Raw genomic sequence first — 20,888 nt, forward strand, 5'->3', positions numbered from 1 at the left:
TTGTGGTGGTGAATAGAGGACAAAATATGAAAACTCTGTCAATGTCCCAATATTTATGCACCTGACTGTATCATAGACCTCAGATCTAATTAATATGGTCACAATCCTCAGATTAAAGTGTTCATGCTTTTATTATCATTAGAAACCATAGATGTTACTGAAATAATACAATCTTATGTTCTCACAGTATCACGTGCTGGATTTGTATCTAATACCTCTTTTACACCGGATCTAAAACCCGGGTTATTGCAGGGTTTAAAAAGGGTGTAAAAGGGGAGAGGATTTGATCGCCGGGTCGAGTGACCCGGCAATCCAACCCAGATAAATAGCAGGGTTTAACACGGGTGGAGCCCGTGAAACCCTGCTGTGAGAACAGCGCACTCCGGGTCACGATGACCTGGAGTGCGCTGCTAGCCGGCCATTTGGTCTGGCTTCAGTGGCTCTTGGAGATGACGTCATCTCCAAGCGTCCACTTTCACGCCGGGAAAGCCGGGTCTATGCAGACCCAACTCCGGTGTGAGCGGCGCCGACTCGGGAATATCCTGAGTCGGCTCCGGCTAAATTCCGGGTCTGATCCGGATAGGAACTCTGTTCCAAATCCCGGTCAGACCCGAAATTTTGGTGGTAAAGGGGTATAAAAGGTTAATCCATTTAACTATTCAGTTGTTGAAAGGCACATGTGCAATATAAACACATCATGTATTATGTTAGAGACTGATGTTTGCTTTAATCATTAGTAGTTTAATCTTCAGTGATTCAGATGCATAGCAATCTTTCAGATAGTCTCTATCACATTAGGTAATGAGTCATGTTCCCCATAAATCAACATCCTTTCACAGCGTATACAAAGTATACCTAATACAGAGGACGGGTCTATTACAGGTCTATATTTAGTGTGCGAACAATCAGTCACATATATCAGCTTACTAGCCTGATTTGTGGAGACACAAAATTTAAAAACACGTGGCCAGCATAGCGTGTCGCTGTCAGCTTAATCGGGGCCCTTTTATCATTGTATATTTGCGGCTTAATCCCCGTTTTCGGGGGTTAACTGCAAATATTAAGTTTCCCCCAGATGTATCACAGAGGGATACCAATACCTGCTGCGATTCCTCCATTCCCGCCCCCATAGGTTTCCCGGCGATGTGTTTGTTAAAGCAGCCAATGAGAGTCAGATAGACTCTCATTAGCTGCTTTATCCAAGGAGGGAGCCGGGCGGAGCTCGTGGTGATGGGAGAGATGTTATGACGTTTCCCCCATAATGCCGAGCGGGAGGACAGAGGAGCGGACGTGGCAGGCGCAGGAACGGGGATTCATGTAAGTAATCTGTGTGTGTTATATTTGTAAGGGGCACTGCATAGGGTGGACCCACTACTGGGGGCACTACATAATGGGGCACTGCATAGGGGGGGACCCACTACTGGCAGTACTACATAACAGGACACTGCATAGAGGGGACCAACTACTGGGGGCATTACATAAATGGGCACTGTATATAGGGCACTACTGAGGGCATTGCTGGAGGCACTTCTTAGGAGGACTACTACTGAGGGCACTGTATAAAGGGCACTACTGGGGGCACTGCATAGGGGGGACCACTGCTGGGTGCAAAACGTAGGGGGACCACTACTGGGGCACTGTATAAGGGGCATTGCATAAGGGAACCACTACTGGGGGCACTGTAGAGGGGGCACTACTGGGGGCACTGCATAGGAAGGGCCACTACTGGGGGCACTGTATAAAGGGCACTGCATAGGGGGACCACTACTGGGGGCACTGTATAGGGGGACCACTACTGAGGGCACTGTATAAAGGGCACTACTGAAGGCACTGCATAGGGGAACCATTACTGGGGAGCACTACATAGGCAGGCACTGTATAAGGGGCAATGCATAGGGGACCACTACTGGGGGCACTGCATAGGGGGACCACTACTGGGGGTACTGTATAAGGGGCACTACTGGAGGCACTACATAGGAGGACCATTACTGGGGGTCACTACATAGGCAGGCACTGTATAAGGGGCACTGCATAGGGGGACCTCTACTGGGGGCACTGCATAGGGGGACCACTACTGGGGGCACTGTATAAGAGGAACTGCATAGGGGTGCGGCAGCAGCTGGGGTTGGCTTAGTTGCTGGAGGGTGGTAAATTTTAATTTGGGGGGTGGGGGGGCACCAACATTTATCTTGACTCCGGGCATTTATCTTGCCTCTGGGATGAAGTTACGCCACTGTCCTTCAGTGTTATTCTGCAGCACCATTCACCAGCGATATTCTTCAATGTTACTCTGCAGTACCATCTACCAGTAATATTCTCCAGTAATATTCTCAGACCAAACCTGTGTTTGGATCTCCAGTGCCATTTCTTATAGCAATCCTGCGTCTGGATCACCTGCAACATTTTCCAGTACAAGTTTGTGTTTCGATCTCTAGTGTTTCCCATTACAAGTTATCCTACAGTGCAATCCAGCGCATCATTCCACAGCATCCATTGCACCCATTATCCTGTGTACTCTTCTCCATTCCATATCGATATACTGCGGACACAGTCTCCCAGTCATTTCACTTCTAGTGTCATCTCTCAGTCTCCTCGTCATTCCCAGGTACCTGACCAGAGGGTCGCGACCTGCTCACTTGGTGTGGCGAAACCCAAATCCCAATAGGAGGGGTCACTGGTGAAGACCACCAAGTGGGTTAGAATACACACCTCTGGTTAGGTCTAGCCAACACCTGGGATTGGCCTTTAAGGAGGACATTATTACTGTCATCTCATCGGTTGCCTCCTAGCCACCATAACCCCCCACTCTTAGTCCTCCAACTGAGGAATTCCTTGTGCCTGAATGTGACAATGGGACATGACTACTACAGGGGCACTACTACAGGGAGAACTACTACACGGGGCATTGCTACAGGGGGCACTGCATAAGGGGCACCACTCCTGGGGTACTATATAAGGGGCACCACTACTGTGGGCTCTGCATAAGGGGCACTATCACTGTGGGCACTACATAAGGGGCACTACTACTAGAGGCACTGCATAAGGGGCACTACCACTATGGCCACAACATTAGGTGCACTACCACTGTGGGCACTGCATAAGGAGCACTAACACTGTGGGCACTGCATAGGGGCACCACCACTGTGGGCATTACATAAGGGGGACTACCACTGGGGCACTGCATAAGGGGCACCACTACTGGGGGCACTGCATAAAGGGCACCACTACGGTGGGCATTATGTGTAAGGGGCACTACTGCTGTGGGCATTGTATAAGGGGCACTACTATTGTGGGAAGAAGAACAACCGTGCGGGCAAGTATACATTCTTTAGTGAGAATTTTAAATGATATTTTACATCAGTCATTATGTGATTGACAGAGCAAAATTAATACATTCTATTTACTGTAAATCATGGAATTATAGTTTTGCTTTTGCAAGTAACAACCTCACATCACCCAAACCTGCTCACCGGGGGACCTTTGTTTAGTAAAGCTGGCCATACACCTTAAAATTATCTTTCCAACCATCCAACTAATTGGAGTTAACCATAAAATCCTTACCTACACATGAAATAAATAACATATAATTTAAAAAGAATATCAATTACTGTAGAGGGGTTATTATTGTAAAACGTACAGCACTCATTTCTCTTGTTAAATTGCTTTCTTTTAAGAAATAATCACAGCATCGCTGGGCCATAGCAAACATTGGGAAGGCTAAGTGATGCCGGTCCATCCTCCCTACTCCCCCTCCCTGCTCTACTGAGTGTACACAGGGCAGACACATGTACACTAAAGCTCCCCTTACTTCCTGTCCTGCTAACGGCCTCATTCTCAAACAATTGGCAAAATGAAAAATGTGGCTTGTAAAAGTGAAAAAGCTTATTTTTTATTTAAAATTGGCACTACTGACCATAACACATTATGAGAAGACTCTATTAATATGCAAAGGTTAAAGGCATTCAATTGCCAAAACATTATTGGCATACAGATTTTCATTAAATATAAATTATATGTAGTTGTTCTTCCAGGCTCTAATCCTTGATAATAATTTGTAATCCATGGTGAAATCTAACACATATCCTTTTAATCCTAAAGGAAAAAATTGTCAGGCAAAGGGAAATTTACTTAATTTGTACTCCAAATGGAAATAGAAATCCAATCCAGATCTTCTTTTAATCCAAAGGAAAAATAAAATATGTAATTCAGTGGGAATTATCATTCATTTGTAAACCAAAGGAAAATCCAAATGTAGTTTAATCAAAAGATAGTAATCCAGGAATTATTTTAATTCCAAAGGGAAATCAAAGTCAGATCTTCTTTAATTAATTGAATCAAAAAATGTAAAAGCCAAAAAGTATAATGTGAACCACAGAAGCACCACCATAGAATAAGAGAAGAAACAGTTCACCAGGATTCTACCTCATCGGCTCATCCATCCGCTATTCCTATGCTAATCAGGATGTGATCGCCTGGAAGTAAGAGCAGTGCCAGGGAATCCCTGCTGTGATCACACATCAGATTCAGCAGCCCCATTCATTTGAACAGAGTTTAAAAATGTAGCACACAACTGCATTAATGGACCATAGGAATGAATCATGTGTAATGTACAGCATAACATAGGAATGAATCATGTGTAATATACTGCATAACATTTGTTAACCCCAAGTGGCTGTGGCGTAAATTCATCCCAGACGCAAGTTATAATTTGGTGCCCCCCCTTCACAGCTGCTTACACTATAATGTAGAATTTAGCATGCAGATACACCCGCAGTCACACACCTCTGCGCTAACGCATTATTTATCGCATGGAGGACAGATGTATGTGGACACATTTGTATGCATTAGTCACAGATAAGATAGTGACCTGTATGGTTCCATTAGCATAAGGCTCAGAGTTCTCCTGAAGGAGGCGAAAGATACCTGATGTGGGGTGGGGAGACCTCCTAATATGCCTGATGGAGGAGAAAACCACCTGATGTAGTAGCTTTGAGGATTGAGTTTAAGTTAAGATACTGTCCCTGCCTCCCATGCCCTCTTACCCACAGCTCCGTTCGATGCATCCTTGTTGACAATCAACTCCTGGAAGAAGACATTTACCTCACCGCACGTCACTCCGTGACGGTACACTTCGGGTACATAGTTACAGCCCTAAGTGGGGTGAATATATTATGGGCAATGGAGGAGGTGCCTCTTCAGTGCTGGAGCCTGGCGGCAGGCGCCTCCATTGTTTCCCGTTGTTCTGCCCCTGCCAAGTGTATACAGAGAAATTCGTGTGAGTGGGTCCGGTTCTCCGGAAACCCACCCTAATTGAGGCAAAGCCTTGCGATCCCGCAGTCGGATCTCGAGGTTTTGCCTCAAGCGGCCATTTTAGAAAGTTCCATTAAATTCAATGGGCTTAACGCTTATTGGCTGAGAGGGAATCGGTATGGAATCCCGGCTGCCGCATGGCCGGCAGTTCAATTCCCGGCAGCGGCAGCCCGACAGATCAGCAGAGCCTGGCAGCGGAAGCCCGACAGCACAGGAAATCACGATCGTCCCTAAGGTAAGTATAAACTAACCTAACCCTAACTGTCCTTAGGGGTGCCTAACCCTAACCTCCCCCCCAAGTGCCTAACCCTAATCCCCCCTCTAAGTGCCTAACCCTAACCCCCCCTACCCTTCCCGGGGGGTGCCTAACCCTAACCTCCCCCCAGGGGTGCCTATCCCTAACCCCCCCTTCCCCTAGCCTAACCCTAACCCTCCTTGGGGGATGCCTAACCCTAAGTCCCCTCGGGTGCCCTAAACCTAACCCTCCCCCCCCGCGGCTCTCTGCTCGCGGTGCCCAGCATCTCAGTCTCCCGGCATCGGGTAAATGACAGGCATCTAGATATAGAACCCGGTCATTTATCCCATGCCGGGATAAAGCAGCTGGGAAGCTGGCTGTCGGTATTAAGGCAGCCGGTTTCCCAACTGCATACCGCTGAGAGAGCCATCCATCACAGCTCTCAGCCAATCAGCATTAAGCCCATTGAATTCAAGGGTACTTGTGGTTCACCAAGTACCAGCATGCGGGGGAGGCTTGCTGGGACCTGTAGTTCCACTGTAATGACAATGTTCTTATTTCTCATTTTACACTACAGCTACACTATCAACCCGCCACCCACTGCCCAGGGGTGGCGGGGATAGCCCCGGGCTATCAGCCTAGGCCAGGGGTGCCCTAGAGAGGGGTACCCCTTTATTGGAGGGGTACTCAACTCCCCAGGGATCCCTGGCCTGGGCTGACTAGCGGTCAGGGCTGATGCTGCGGCTGGGGGGCCCGGTGAAAGGGCACCCTTGGCTGTGGCATCAGCCCCCCACTAGAAAGGGTCCAGGGCTGGTTTTAAATATACGTGGAACCTCACATCAATTTTTTTCTACATATATTTAAAACCAGCTCTGTCCCTGCTGCCTGGTGCTGGTTTGTAATTTACAGTATAATTTAAGAACTTGGACAGGCTGGCAAGTCCGGAGCTGGTTAGTCTTTTGGGGGGGATCTCACATCATTTTGCTAAGGAAAAAAAATGTTTTTTACAGGTACAACACAAGCAGCCAGCACGTCTCACTGATATGTGCAGGCTGCTAGCTCGGGAGAGATTTGCAGAGAGAAAGCACTGCAATCTCGGGTGAGAAATTTCATCTTCACTTGAAATCTCGATTTGCTTCACCATCGAAAAACTTTCAGCTAAACTCGCTTCTTAGTAAATTTGCAAAAAAAAAAATCACCCAAGTTTTGGTGATGCAAATCGAATTTAAAAAAACACAACTCGACCAAACTCGATTCTTAGTAAATGTACCCCCTATTGTCAATATTATTTTTACTACAAGAAATATGAAAAAGGCTGTTTTCACACCATTTTCAAAGTGTTTTAGTATCACATGAATTTACTAAAGGGCAATTGGAGTAGAATTCGCAAAATTCTACTCCTAACCCTAATTATCACTTATTTTTGTACTCAGATCACATTTCACATAATTGTAACTGGAAATGTGATCTGCTCAGATTTACTAAAAATATATTGAGAAAAAATACCGGGGGAAGCCCTGTGATAACGCCCAGGGGTGCCGAGAGGGTGGGGCAAGTACTAATTACCCGGCCCGAGCTTGCTGGAGGGGCTCGGCGGGGACCCGGGTCCGGCACCATTCCCCCCTCTTACACCAGCTCAGTACACTGCTGTGTGCTGGGCTGCACTGGGAGACTGCTCGTGGCTGCTAAGAAGCAGCTACAGCAGTCTGCTATGCCTGTGGGGGGAGCGATCAAGCTGATCGCGCCCCCCACTGGTTATGCACCGGTCTGAGGGGGCTCACTGCGCCCCCCTTGCCAGCACCGCAAAACCTCTTTTTTTTTTACCTAAGGGGGGTGGCCACGACATCCTTGATTAGGCCATGCCCTCTTTTACTCGGGCTCGGTGAAGCTCTTTGCGAGCCTAATAACGCCCCCCAAAAAAATTTACCTGCATCCATTGACAGGTAATCAGTCATCCTGTGAGGTCCTCTGGGGCTCCAGGCAGCTGGTCTCAGGGCTCATGCGCTGTGACCCTGGTCAGCTGCTACATAGAGCAGCTGACTGGTGTCACAGTGCAGAAGCCCGGAGACCAGGGTGAACGCAGGGGGGGTCGCGGGGGCGAGCGATCGCGCGGGCGAGGGTGACACATGCATAGTAACAGCTGCACTATCGCAAATGGACCAAATGCAGCACATGAAGGTCACCTCTGCAGTGCGGACTGTTCTGCCTTAGAACTTCTATGTACTGTAGAGATGTGTATTGGTGCTAATGGTGGAATTGTAACTGGGAAATGCAGACAGACAGTTACTGCCCTAAAAGTTTGAAATTCAAGCTATATATGTTATATTGGGTAAGTGTCTTTGTGACTGATTTTACCATCAGGGCCGTAGGGAGGGTGGTGCGGCCAGTGCCTCCGCACAGAGCGGAGTCCTCCAGCGGCACCGGCCACACACTTCCCGGCACCGGAGGTCTGCACGAAGAACGTCGGCACAGGATCCCGCCCTTCTTTCACCCACTGGAAGGAAAGGTAAGCACTCAAGGGGAGGAGGGGGGCAGAGAGGGAGCGAGAGGGGCGGCAGTGCTGCACAGGGCGCACTGCCGTCGAGATACGGCGCTGTTTACCATTACAGAGAGATGTGAAAGGGGCTAGGACTGACACTATTCAGTGTGATTCAAATTTGAAACTTGTACCGTAAAATAAAGTGCAAAGGCAAGAAATAAAATTAAAAAAAAACATAACTAAAGCTACAGTTTATAGGAAACTAGACTGTTTAAGTTGGCCGAGCTACCACGTATTTTATTACTATTTTTTTATTTATTTATTTACTTATATACGTATGTATACATTACTTTTCCCTATTGTCAATGATATGGGAGCTACCTATGGGTCGTTCTGTTTTAACTTTCAAATCAACTAATCGATTTGCAGATTTATGAGTTTATCAAAATGGTCCAAAATCAAATGTTGACCAAATGCTCATTGCTTATTAAGGACTAGTGTAATAAACTATAGAAGATTAAGGAGTGCCATGAACTTTGGATGCCAAATCTATATAATAAGCGAGAAAGCGTGTCTGTCTGTCTGTCCATATGCTTGTTCTAGATGCACAGCCAGAGTTTTGGACCCAGCTCCACCAAATTTGACATGGTGGTATAATTTAACCAGGGTTAGGTTTTTGCCTAGGTTTGAACCTAGGCAAAAACCTAGGTTCACACATTGTCACACAATCCCTAAAAATGGGGACACTCTTAAATTACACAGGTTACGGGCTGGCTCCAGTGGAAATTGGCAGTCGGCCAAAAACCTGTGAGATAGCTATAAAAAAAGTATCCTTTTAACCTTAGTCTAAGCAAACTTGATGACTCATGCAAGTTCTTAAATCCAGAGCCTCTGTGTTTGCATGCAAGGGCGTAACTAGAACTTTGTGGCCCACATAGCAGATCTTAAAAGGGCCCCCCAGAGGTAAAAAAAAAAACACATACACTTGCCCACACACAGAGCCCATTCATGTTATGCCACACAGAGCCCAATCAGGTTATGCCACATAGTAATACCCCATATACACATTATGCGATGCAGTAGTAGTGGCCCTTATACATTATGTCACACAGTAATGCCCCTTACACTACACACTAATGCCCCTTATACATTATACCATATTATACCCTTTACAGATTATACCACATAGTAGTAGTGCACCATATAACACATTATTCCACACAATAGTAGTGCCCTTTACACATTATGCCCCCCCCCCACCGGCAACTCATCTCCCCATGTCCCTCCAGCAGCCTCTTGCCTCCCGCTGTGTGCTGCCACTATTTGCATGCATGTTAGCAAACAGTGGGGTCTTTTTCAATATCAATGGAATGGAATATAGGCAAGGACAATGTAAACAAATAGAGGTTGCAGGTGTACTTCAGGGTCCAGTCGTCAATCCGGGCAACACCGAGTATCTCAGCTAGCAGTTAATAATATCTTCATCTACTTAGTCATGAGAATACACTGAACTAAATATTCTCAATGCAGTCCTCTGTTGAGTGTAGAATGTATTAACATACCCTCCAATATTCCAAAATGAAAACTCAGGGTTCAAGATCTCACCTCTGACCTAGGCAGACAATGTCTACATCCCCCCAATCTTCACGGATCCACCCATTTACCATGAATACAGAACAGTTGCTGGGTTAAGACCACTGACTGCATAAACTGTCCATACACTGAACCATAATTATTCAGATCAGCCAAAGAAATGACTGTTCACAGCCTGAGATCATGAGACGTCAGATCGTTCCTACCGTTGTTCAGCTAATTTCATGCTGTGAAGTGCAGAACATTGCCCATGTATCTTGCAGTGTATGGGGGAGCGGCGATTAAAGGGCATTCGCTATGCCACTCATACGGTCTGTTGTATTGTGCAGTCTGTAGCGAACATTACAGTGATGCTCAACATTTGATCCTAAAATTCCTCTATAAAATAATGTTTTAACCATTTTCTTAATCATGCATAATTATATGCACTAAGTAAATTAATTGTTGCCCCATGTTGAACTTACTGAGTCGATTGGTTGGAGTCCTTGATTCGAGTGTATCCAGATCTGAAACAAGCTGCAATGGAAATAAGAAAGTTTAGTATTCTCAAAATGTGTATGCTTGATTTGTTTGCCTAAAATACTCCTTGTTATCACTGTCAGAAACATTTTTATACACAGGCAGCAGGGAATTATTGTGCAGCAATAGTGCTGGGACCCAGGAAATTGTATTATAGAGACACATTAACTTTGCCTATTAGGACAAGGGACGACACCAAATCATTCCATTTACCAATAATGAAGTCTGGATTGAAGAACTATTTCAGCCTCTCACTGTCCTTAGATGACAAAAGACCCTGTTTCAAAGGGAGTCTCCAATTTCAAGTAACATTTATATTAAAAAGTTGAAGTTTTACTCTCACCTCTCATTCTTTGACAAGATTGTAGTGAAGGTCTTATTGGGAGCATTGTTTCAAGGTGATAGACTGATTTGATTAATTATATTCAACTCTTTGTTATGAATATACAGTATGTTATTATTGTGATGATTTAAAACTAGTTTGTTTTTGATTCTGCTTCCAGTTACTGAATTGATGTGTAACAAATATTGTCTTTATTTTCTATATTGTTGTTCTGTATTTTGTATACGGTGTTTCAATAAAAAGAAAAATGAAAAAAAAAAAAGTTGAAGTTTTATAAAAAAAAAAAACTATCAACCTCAAATTTACAATTTTAATTTTGACGTAGACATTGCCCTATAATCAGCCCAGGTTGTCCCATAATGTTTTGCAAGAGGGGATGGGGGCCTACTGATGTATTGTCTGTTGATACGAGTGTGTGTACTATTTGTGGTGGAATGCAGGTTAAAATTATAGAAACCAGGGGAATCCAGATACAGCAGGCAGCCTTAGTACTTAACCAAGTGTTTGGTTTATTAAAGAGTAGTAGATCTGTATGGTCCAGAGTCTTTGCTCTCTAGTGCATATTACTGGGAAGATGGTGCCGCTGAGGAGGAGGGACCCGCTTGATGGAGCCAGGAAGATGCTGATGTGGGAGGGAGAAAATGCACTGATCATCACCAACCCCTGCCCCCCCCCCGGATCTGGCTGAGGTGCGAATTGTGTTCCCTGAACATGCTATTTTATTCATATATTTTTTGTAGGGTGCGTTACACACTAAGTGGATCTGGATGGAGTGGAGCATGATCGAAACATACAGAGAACTAGACAGTCATGTATGATGGAAGTTGTGCAGGAACAGGCAGGATCTATGCAGGATATACAGGATAATATGCACAGGGTCTCTGAAGCTAAGTGGAACACGTCCATTTTCCACTGAGGCACTCTAACACAGTGACAAGATGGTGCCGCACATGTAGTGGCAAGGCTGGCCCTAACCAATGTGGCGCCCTAGGCAAGACTTTGGATGGTGCCCCCTAGCAGATAATCCCACCAGACTGCACTCTTCAGACACTCTCCCCCACCTCTTCAAACTGAATGGTATTGAAATACAGATGGCTCTTTAGCTGCCAGTTGAAATACCACCTCCGGAAGCCCGACAGCAGGAAATCCCAACGTGACTAGGTAAGTAATCCAACCCTACCCTGCCCACCACTAACCCTAACCCACCCTTAGTGGTGTCTAAAACTAACCTTCTCGGGGGTTGCCTAACCCTAAGTCCACCCCCCAGTGGTGCATAACCCTAACCCCCCCTTCCGGCGCCCTAAACCTAAGTCTCCCTGGGGGTTGCCTAACCCTAACCCCCCCCTCCCGGCACGCTAACACTAACCCTAAATCCCCCCGGAAGTGCCTAATCCTAACCACCCTCATCCCCGGCTTACCTTCATACTTACCCGACGTCTGGACATTCGGGATTCCGGCGGTCGGGATGTCCATCGGGATATCGGCGTCGGTATTATGCCCGGGTGGCGGGATTGCGGCGTCGGTATTTCGACTGCCAGCAACCCATCCGCTGGGATAATAACTGCATCCCCTTCAAACATTATACCCAATTTTCACTTACCTCTTAGGTGTTCCTCCCTTTTTCTTCCTTTTCTTTCTTTCTTTAGGAGTCTGGCACATAATTGTGATTCATATGCCTCCATTTCAAGATATCTATTACATCTCTCTCTCTCGATAGATAGATATATAACTACATGTACGTACACACACAGCACAGAGCACACACTGATCCAGTTACTACCCACCTCACAGCACACCATACTGCCCCCTTCACTGCCAGCCTCACAGAGAACAGCAACCCTCTCAGCACAGCATCCCTGGTCTCATCTAGTACCCCTTTCCCAACACAGCACCCCTGGCCTCATCCAGCACCCCTCATCCAAAACAGCACCCCTTTCCCAGCTCAGCACCCTTGGCCACATTATGCACCCCTTATACAGCACAGTCAGTACCCCTCATTCCGCACAGCACCCCTGGCCTCATTAATTACTCCCCTTTCCCAGCACAGCACCCCTCAGTCATCCAGCACAGTCAGCACCCCTGACCAGGCCGGCCTCCATGCACCCCTTTCCCAGCACAGTCAGCACCTCTCAGTCATCCAGCAGCACCCCTCTACCAGCTGAGAGCTCAGCTGACTTACTTAGGGCCCCATTTATCAATGATGCATAAACCCATTAAACCCATTAGCACTTGCTAAATGGCTTATATCATCCTTTCTAACCCCCACTGATTGGTAGCCTGGATATCCAGGCAGAGGACTCTGGGGGCGGACTGTTGCTGGGGTCCTCTGTCCACTCAGGGATTCTGGACAAGCAGGGGAGGAGAGATGGATAGGGGTTTAAAAGAGCCATACCTGGGGGAGGAGTGCAGTGAGGTGTGAGGATCTTTCTGTGGCGTGCCCTTGGATCTGTGGAATATGGGGAGAGTGTGTTCACCTGTTGGTTGCCCTGGATTACAATTACTGTACTCCATAGCAGAGAGGAGTACCCCACTGGAGTGTTATACCAAGCCCCTACAAGTGCCTTACCGTGGATTATAAATACTGTACTCTGTAGAGGAAGAGCAGTACCCCACTGGATTGCCATACCAAACCCCTACAAGTGCCTGAGGTGTAATTACATTCACCTTGGAGGCTAAAGAACCCCGCTGAGCCTGCCCCTGCAGGACCCCCTAGAGCAGCAGTTTTCAACCGGTGTGCCGCGGCACACCCGTGTGCCGTGGACGGTTGTGAAGTGTGCCGCGGGGCTGTCAGAGCCACCGGGCACATTTTACTGTACTTCAGGATCCCGGGCCGCTGAGCTCCTCTGGGAGACTCAGGCGCGACCGGGTAGTGACCTGCAAAGTTGCATCGGCGTGACATCACAGGTCACGCATGCCGCGTTGTCCACTGCCCTCCAGCCCGCTCTGCCAGCCAACGCCCTGCGCCAATCAGCCAGCCCGCGCTCTGTCCAGGCAGGCTCTGCAGCCTGCCTGGAAGCCCGCCCGCACTCGATCCTGCTGCAGTGTGAGTGACAAGGGGGGAAGAAATGTGGGTTTTGTGGGGACCAGACATTTTTTTCTTCTTCGTGGGTACCAGCCATAGTTTATTTTTTTGTGGGAACCAGTCATGTCATTTTTTTTTAGTGAGAACCAGCCATATGTTATCCAGCCATATATTTGCCTATTTAGTGGGGAACAATGTGTTTTGTTTTGGTTTCTTTTTCTGTGGGGAGCAATTCTGTGGGGCGCAATGTGGTATGGTTGTTTTTTTTGTGGGGAGCAATGTGGTTTTTTTTTTCTGTTAGGCCAGCCAATGGGATTGTTTTATTCTTGTGGGGGCCAATGTAGTGTGTTTTTTATTCTTGTGGGGGCCAATGTAGTGTGATTTGTTCCTGTGGGAACTAATGTAGTGTGTTTTTTCATAGTCCGCGCACACCGCATCGCCGGATAGTGTGCCTTGGCAATTTTAAAATCTTGTGTAGTGTGCCGCGAGTTAAAAAAGGTTGAAAATCACTGCCCTAGAGTAATCACCACCTGTACCTGTCAGCCACTGCACCCGGAGAAGATGGTTGCCGCCGGGACTTGCTGGGAGAGCCGTAGGACCTCTTATGCTGTGTGCTGCCTGAAGAAGTGCCCGAAGACATGGAAGATCGGTTCGGAGGAGCTGCCTGCTGGATCAAGGGGAAGGAGCCCGCACCATGACTTGACCACTAGCGCTGACCGGAGGGATGCCCACCAGGAGCAAGGCTACGCTGGGAGGACCCGAGGACAGCATGCAAGGGAAGAGACAACCCCAAAGGAAAAGGCTAAAGGACCCCTGTGCTGCAGTAACTTCTCTTCCAGATAGAGCCCTGAGAAGGGGAATTTCCCTTGCAAGCATCCCTGTGTACTGACATCTGAGGACTGCTTCTTGGAGCTCTGGTGCAGTGCTTAGCATCCCGGAGCTCCACTGGATATCGGAGGAGGCTGAATAGCCGCAGCAAGTGGTGAGATTACCTCAGATACCCTGTCACCTTTTATAGGTCCCCAGTCTTCACCTCCCCTCCAAACTATCCTCCTGCTGTCAGTTTTTCCCCCAATAAAGTACAAAAGGGGACATATAGATCTCCTATAAGTTTCCTGGGCTTAGAGTTATTTGGGAGACTCCCTTGCCCCTTTCAGTCACCCCTCATTTGCCTGTTTAGGGAACTGAGCTACTGGGCTAGGTGTGGCCGGTCTGTACAGCTCATTGGGCTAGACTAGAGAGAAAGGGATAGGTTACCCCTTTTGTTACCCATTGTATAATTGATGATTGTAATTTCTCAGGCGAACCTCCTGCTCATGCTGGGAGGGGACGTGGTTTGCTTGTTGTGTCAGCACAAGTCTGATGCAACCATGATGGAATGTCAACTGTTGATTTTATTTAAATGCAATGTGTATTCATTCTTGCTGATGTTTCATTAATTGCTGATCTTTCTCTAGGCATTGTGCATTTTTGCAGTAAAATTTTGCTAATGCTGGTTAGTACTCTTTAGTACAATGCATATTTAATCCTGCTATATAGCCAAAGTGTAATTTCTGCAAAGTGTACCTCTGCTTTATTACTGCACTGATTCTCACCATTGAACTGTATTGCCTCAGTTTAGCAAAGACTGCTATTCAAGTGGCCTGCTGGTGAACAAGTAAAAGTTGTCTGCTATATAGCCAAAGTGTCATTTCTGCAAAGTGTACCTCTGCTCCTCAACAGTACTGTTTCCCGCCATTGAACTGTATTGCCTCAGCTTAGCAAAGACTGTTATTCAAGTGGCCTGCTGGCGAACAAGTAAAAGTTGTCTGCTATATAGCCAAAGTGTCATTTCTGCAAAGTGTTCCTCTGCTCCTCAACAATACTGTTTCCCGCCATTGAACTGTATTACCTCGGCTTACCTAAGACTGTTATTCTAGACAGTATGCAGTCGGAAAACCGGCTGCCTTAATACCGACAGCCGGCTTCCCGGCTGCTTTATCCCGGTGTGGGATAAATGACCGGCGTCTATATCTAGACGCCTGTCATTTACCCTACGCCGGGAGATCGGCGCCCAGCATCCCGGTTGAAGGGAAGCTGGGCGCCGCGAGCGGACAGCCACGGGGGGAAGGGATAGGTTTGGGGCACCCGGGGGGGATTTAGGGTAAGGCACCCCCCCCCGGAGGGTTAGGGTTAGGCTAGGGGGAGGGAGGGTTAGGGTTAGGCACCCCCGGGGGGAGGTTAGGGTTAGGCACCCCCCCGGGGGACTTAGGTTTAGGCAGCGGGGAAGGGGGGGGGTTAGGGTTAGGCATTAGAGGGGGCATTAGGGTTAGGCACCCCTAAGGAGGGTTAGGGTTAGGTGGTTATGTTAGGTTAGTTTATACTTACCTTAGGGACGATCGTGATTTCCAGCACTGTCGGGCTTCCGCTGCCGGGATCTCTGCTGATCTGTCGGGCTGCCACTGCCGGGAACCGAACTGCCGGCCATGCGGCAGCCGGGATTCCATACCGATTCCTTCTAGACCTATAGTGGTTTTAACTATTCAAATCATCATACTGTTACAGTTGATAATTGTTAATGTACTGGTTTGTCTGGCTCTCATGTAGCTGGCCATGTATGTTTTACCTTGTCTCTTATCAAAAAATCCTGTAAACCCTTATAGCCCAAATAAACGGCTCTGTTTTCGATGAATGCTGTTTCAGCCTCTGTGTCTGCAAATAGGGGTTTGTCTTATACTTGCCTCTCTGTCACGGTGTGTTTTTGCCACAGGCGAGAAGAAGCTGCGGCCACGCAAGAAAACACACTTTAGAACCTGGTTACCACATATAGATAAACACCAGTGGCATTTTCATTTATATCACTGCGATACTAAATGAAAACTGACATTCGTGTTTAGCTTCGTTAATAAATGGGGCCCTTAGACTAACTGTCTTCAGGGCCAGGGAGGCAGCCGCGGCTAGCCCTGCTTGTTTTCCAGCTCCTGGACCATCCCTGCTGCACTTGGTGGGTGCTGAGCAGTTGATGGAAGTGGAGCCATGAGGGGTGAGGAGTAGCTGCAACTGGGTATGCGTAGCAGGCCCTCCCATGGCCATTTTACTTGCCCCACCCAGTGGCGGAACTAGTTAGTGGGCCCAGGTGCAGATAGCAAGCAATAGACTATCTGCACGTACCCTAGGCGTGCAGTCGAAAAATAGGTGTGGACGCGTGGAGGGGCATGGCATCACAGCACATAGGGTATCAGTAGCACTCTATGATGCAGAGTGCGTTGCAGTGAGAGCCATATAATGCAGAGTGTGTCACAGTGAGAGCCATATAATGCAGAAGCGCCATATAATGTAGAGAGCATCGCAATGAGCACCATATTATCTAGAGAGCATAGCAGTGAGTGCCTGAATGCGCCAAATAATGTAGAGCATCGCAGTAAGCACCATGTAATGCAGAGTCCGTCGCAGTGAGCACCATTAAATCTAGAGTATTGCAGTGAGCGTCATATAATGCAGAGCACCTCAGTGAGTGCTATATAATGCAGATCACTGCAATGAGCACCATATAATGCAGAGAGCACCACAGTGAGCGCCATAAAAACGCACAGAACATCAGTGACCCATATATAAGTTCCGAAGTCATGAAGATAATATAAATAGAGCAACTCACACACACAGAGTACACATTAAATTAATACCCCCCATACACACTACATTATTACCACACCCCACCACATACAGGGCTCTATTTATTAACATTATTTTGACTAAAATAAAGTGAAAAAGGGTGTTTTCACACCCTTTTCACATTATTTTAGTATCACCTATAGTTATTACAGGGCAATTGGAGTAGAATTCGTAAAATTCTACTCCAACCTCTAAGTATCACTTATTTTTAGTAATCAGATCGCTTTTCCCATAATTGTAATGGGAAATGTGATCCGTCCAGAGTTACTAAAAATAAATTGTAAAAAAATATCGGGGAAAGCCCTGTGATAATAATGCCACCTGGAGGTGGCGTTATCCAGGGTCTCCCCCGGCTACCGGACTTCTGCCCTGCTCTAATAGGGAGAGCAGAGCCGGGAGTCGGTCCCAGTAATCTGCTGTGTGGTCTAAACAGACCGCAAGCTCATTACTGTAAAAAAAAATTGGTAAAAAAAAAATTACTTACCTGACTCCAGGGACCGGTTATCGGGCCTCTGGTGATGACTCCCCTCTGGTCAGCTGGTCTCCCATAGTACACTGCTGCCCGGTCATCAGGTGATTGGGTCCCAGTGCAGTATGGGAGGTCACCTGACCGGAGGCATGGAGAACATCACCGGAGGCCCAGATCATGCAGGTAAGTGTAATTAAGGGAGGGGGGTCGCGGGGGGCCGGGCTTAGCGCCGGCCAGGTTACAGCTGCGGCCGGTCGGCGCATGCGCGGGCACTTTGTCATGGTATGGCTCCGAAGGGGATTCGCAGGGACAGAGCTTTATCGCAAGCTCTGTGGCTGCAAGGGATTTGTAGTAAATCCCTGTGATATTGCCTGAATTCGCAATGCGAATTCAGTCGTTAATATCACAATACAATCTGCATTCAATATGCGGATTGTAGTAAATAGAGCCCATAGCATTAAAACACACTCCTAACTGCCCCTCCCTCCCCATTGCATACAGATACCACCCCCCTAGATGACATTGGCACTTACCTGCCCAGGAAGAGGATCCCTGCTGGGCTCCAAGGCCAGGAAAGAAGAAGATAAACTGTGATGACAGAGGGCCAGCCACTAAACTGGAGAGAAAGAGGCAGGGTCTCGGGGTTATGGGGCAGGGTCTCAGTCAGGGAAAGGCAGGATGCTTGTAGAGTAGACAGAGAGGAAGGGGAGGGAACTCGGGGGAAGGGGCTGGGCTGGGTCTCGGGCAGTCTATTCTAGTGCCAGCCTGGTCAGATAGGGGAGGACCCCCCTCCTCCTCCAGACAGCCCGCCTCCTGCAGTACAGTACAGCGCGTGGCCAACCACAGCACAAAGTAATAACGTTGACTCATTATTAGTACTGCCTTTATTGTTGCAGGCTCCAGTGCAATTCATCCGATGCACCGCCGATAATTCCGCAGTCCCTGCCGCTGTCGCTGAGCCGCGGAATGCCCCTAAGGCATTCCAAATGCCCTGTGTCGATCCGTGCAGGAAATCCTCAGATGAGGACACAAGCCAGGGGTTAGGGTGGCTAGGGAATAAGCAGGTGAGTGATGGTTAGGTCTCCCTATTGCAGCCAAACCCAGGTTTGGCTAGACCTGCCAAGAGGCGCGGAGTCTAACCCACTTGGTGGTCTTCACCAGTGACCCCTCCATTCGGGATTTGGGTTTCGCTGCACCAAGTGTGCAGGTCGCGGCCCTCTGGACAGGTACCTGGGAGTGGCAGAAAGACCGGAACTATATTAAATGAATTAAATGCTTGAACACTAGAGTAGAACTGAATACTTGAACACTGGAGATTAACTGAAATACTGGAATACTGAAGATGAGCTGAATATTGGAATATTGGAGATGAAGTAAATACTTGAACACTGGTGATGAACGGAATACTTGAACACTGGAAATGAACTTGAGAATGAAGAGATCCTAGTCGCAGGCTTGCTTGAGAACACATGAAAATGTACTGGAAACTGATAATGAGTCAGGTGCTGATTTGCACATAGAGACACAGAGAGAAGTGGACACAGGCATGCAGGGTCGTAACTAGGGTAGTGCGACCAGTGCCATGGCACAGGGCACCGCAGGGCAGGGGGCGCTGTTCAGGCCTGTCAATTTTATGTTTATTATCATTCTCACTTGTAGCATCCTCTTCTTTTATCTCCAGCATCTCCTGGCCTCTCCTATCTCATCACTGGCCCTTTCCCATAAGGCTATGACCCTTTTTCGGATGTGCGTCTTATGTCCCTATTTGCAAAATAGGGGAGGGGGGGTGCCAATGCTCAGGGCACAGGTGCACAGGGCACCAAAAAGTCTAGTTACGACTTTGCAAACATGTAATGGGCACATATGAAGACACACAGGAGAAATAACATAAAACATTGGACTTCTGAGAGAGAACTAAACTCTCAGACTGAGAATTAGCATGGAAGCTAATACAGGTAGACCTGGAAAACTATGAATAGGCAGAATAACACTCTGCAGGGAAAAACACAGATCAACACTGGTGCGTCTCACAGTCACTGGAACAGCGAAGTTAAACAGCAATTACCTGTTCCTGGAGTCAGACTTAAATACCACTGGGTAGCTGGTCATTGGATAAGAGGATCAGCTGAGTGACCACAGGACTACCATTGGGAGAGACTAGTCAGGTGATATGGACCAACATGGCTGTGCCCATGTCCGGCACCCCGGAAACCAGGACGCACGCACAAAAGCCCTAGCAGACCCCGGGGAGAATACTCAGACACCACTCACCTCCACTCCCAGTGACTGAATACCTAAGCCCAAGGACGCTAGCGCAGAGGTGAGTAATGGCCGATCCCAGACTGCATCCTGACATGCCCTAGGCATTTGCCTGTAATGCCTATGCCTAGGGCCAGCTCTGCACAGTAGCCATCTTGGTAAAGAAGAATGTTTCAGTTATGGAGCATTCATGGAGACAGCACAGTAGCGCACTCCATATTTCAATATTCTCTACATATAGCAGAATAATATGTTAAAGCAGCTTTGGGCCTGATTCAGACCCGCTCGCATGCGCACGACGGAGCCGGGTCCGTCGTGCACCTGCGCGAGACTCGGATAGCGACGGGCAAGCCGTCGCTCCGGGTCTCGTACCAAAGGGGCCGTGCTGTCGATGGTGAGTGACAGCACGCCCCCTTTGGTGGGCGTGCCGGGGGCGTGGCTGCCCAGACGGAGGCGTTCCCATGGGAACGCCTACCATCTGGGACCAGCCCCACTGACATCACAAGTGATGTCAGTGGGAGTGCTCTCAGCTCTGATAGAGCTGAAAGCACTCCAGGGCTTGCGGCAACGAGACCCTACCACAAGGGTCTCGTCGCAAGCCCGATGGTCGCGAAGGTCTTGACCATCACGACCATCTTCCTGGCCGCTCGCTATAGCTGTGGGTGGTCACCCACAGCTATGCGAGCGGCCAGGAGGCCGCTCTAAAAATGAAGAAGGACAACCCTGATTCAGAGCGAGCGCTCTGTCAGAGCGTCCGGATCTGAATCAGGGCCTCTGTTCAGAGCCTTATACCAAACACATTAACACTTTCCACTGAGCTTTAAACACAACACATGCTGTTGCTGACCAAAGGAACAAAGGATTTGCTAATCATTGTGGACTCTAGTAGAACAGCAATCTTTGTCCATCAATAACTGGGATATTCCCAGAATTCTGTTTCCGAATATGAACTACCAAGAGGAATTTGCACAAGCTTTGGCCAGAGGAAAGTAATGTCAGACTGGGTTG

General features: G+C 47.9%; 1 protein-coding gene across 1 annotated transcript in view; it reads right to left on the reverse strand.

The window, feature by feature from the left end:
• The window catches only part of LOC148526824 (chloride channel protein C-like), a 307,419-nt gene that overhangs the window by 270,615 nt on the left and 15,916 nt on the right, over window positions 1-20,888 (reverse strand). The window contains exon 2 of the mRNA XM_088469768.1: window positions 10,082-10,133. Within this exon, the coding sequence (XP_088325894.1) occupies window positions 10,082-10,133 (52 nt within the window). The remainder of the gene's footprint in view (window positions 1-10,081; window positions 10,134-20,888) is intronic.

The sequence above is a fragment of the Taudactylus pleione genome, unplaced genomic scaffold (genome assembly GCF_031769625.1).
Source record: "Taudactylus pleione unplaced genomic scaffold, aTauple2 ptg000093l, whole genome shotgun sequence".
In the NCBI taxonomy this organism is placed as follows: Eukaryota; Metazoa; Chordata; class Amphibia; order Anura; family Myobatrachidae; genus Taudactylus; species Taudactylus pleione.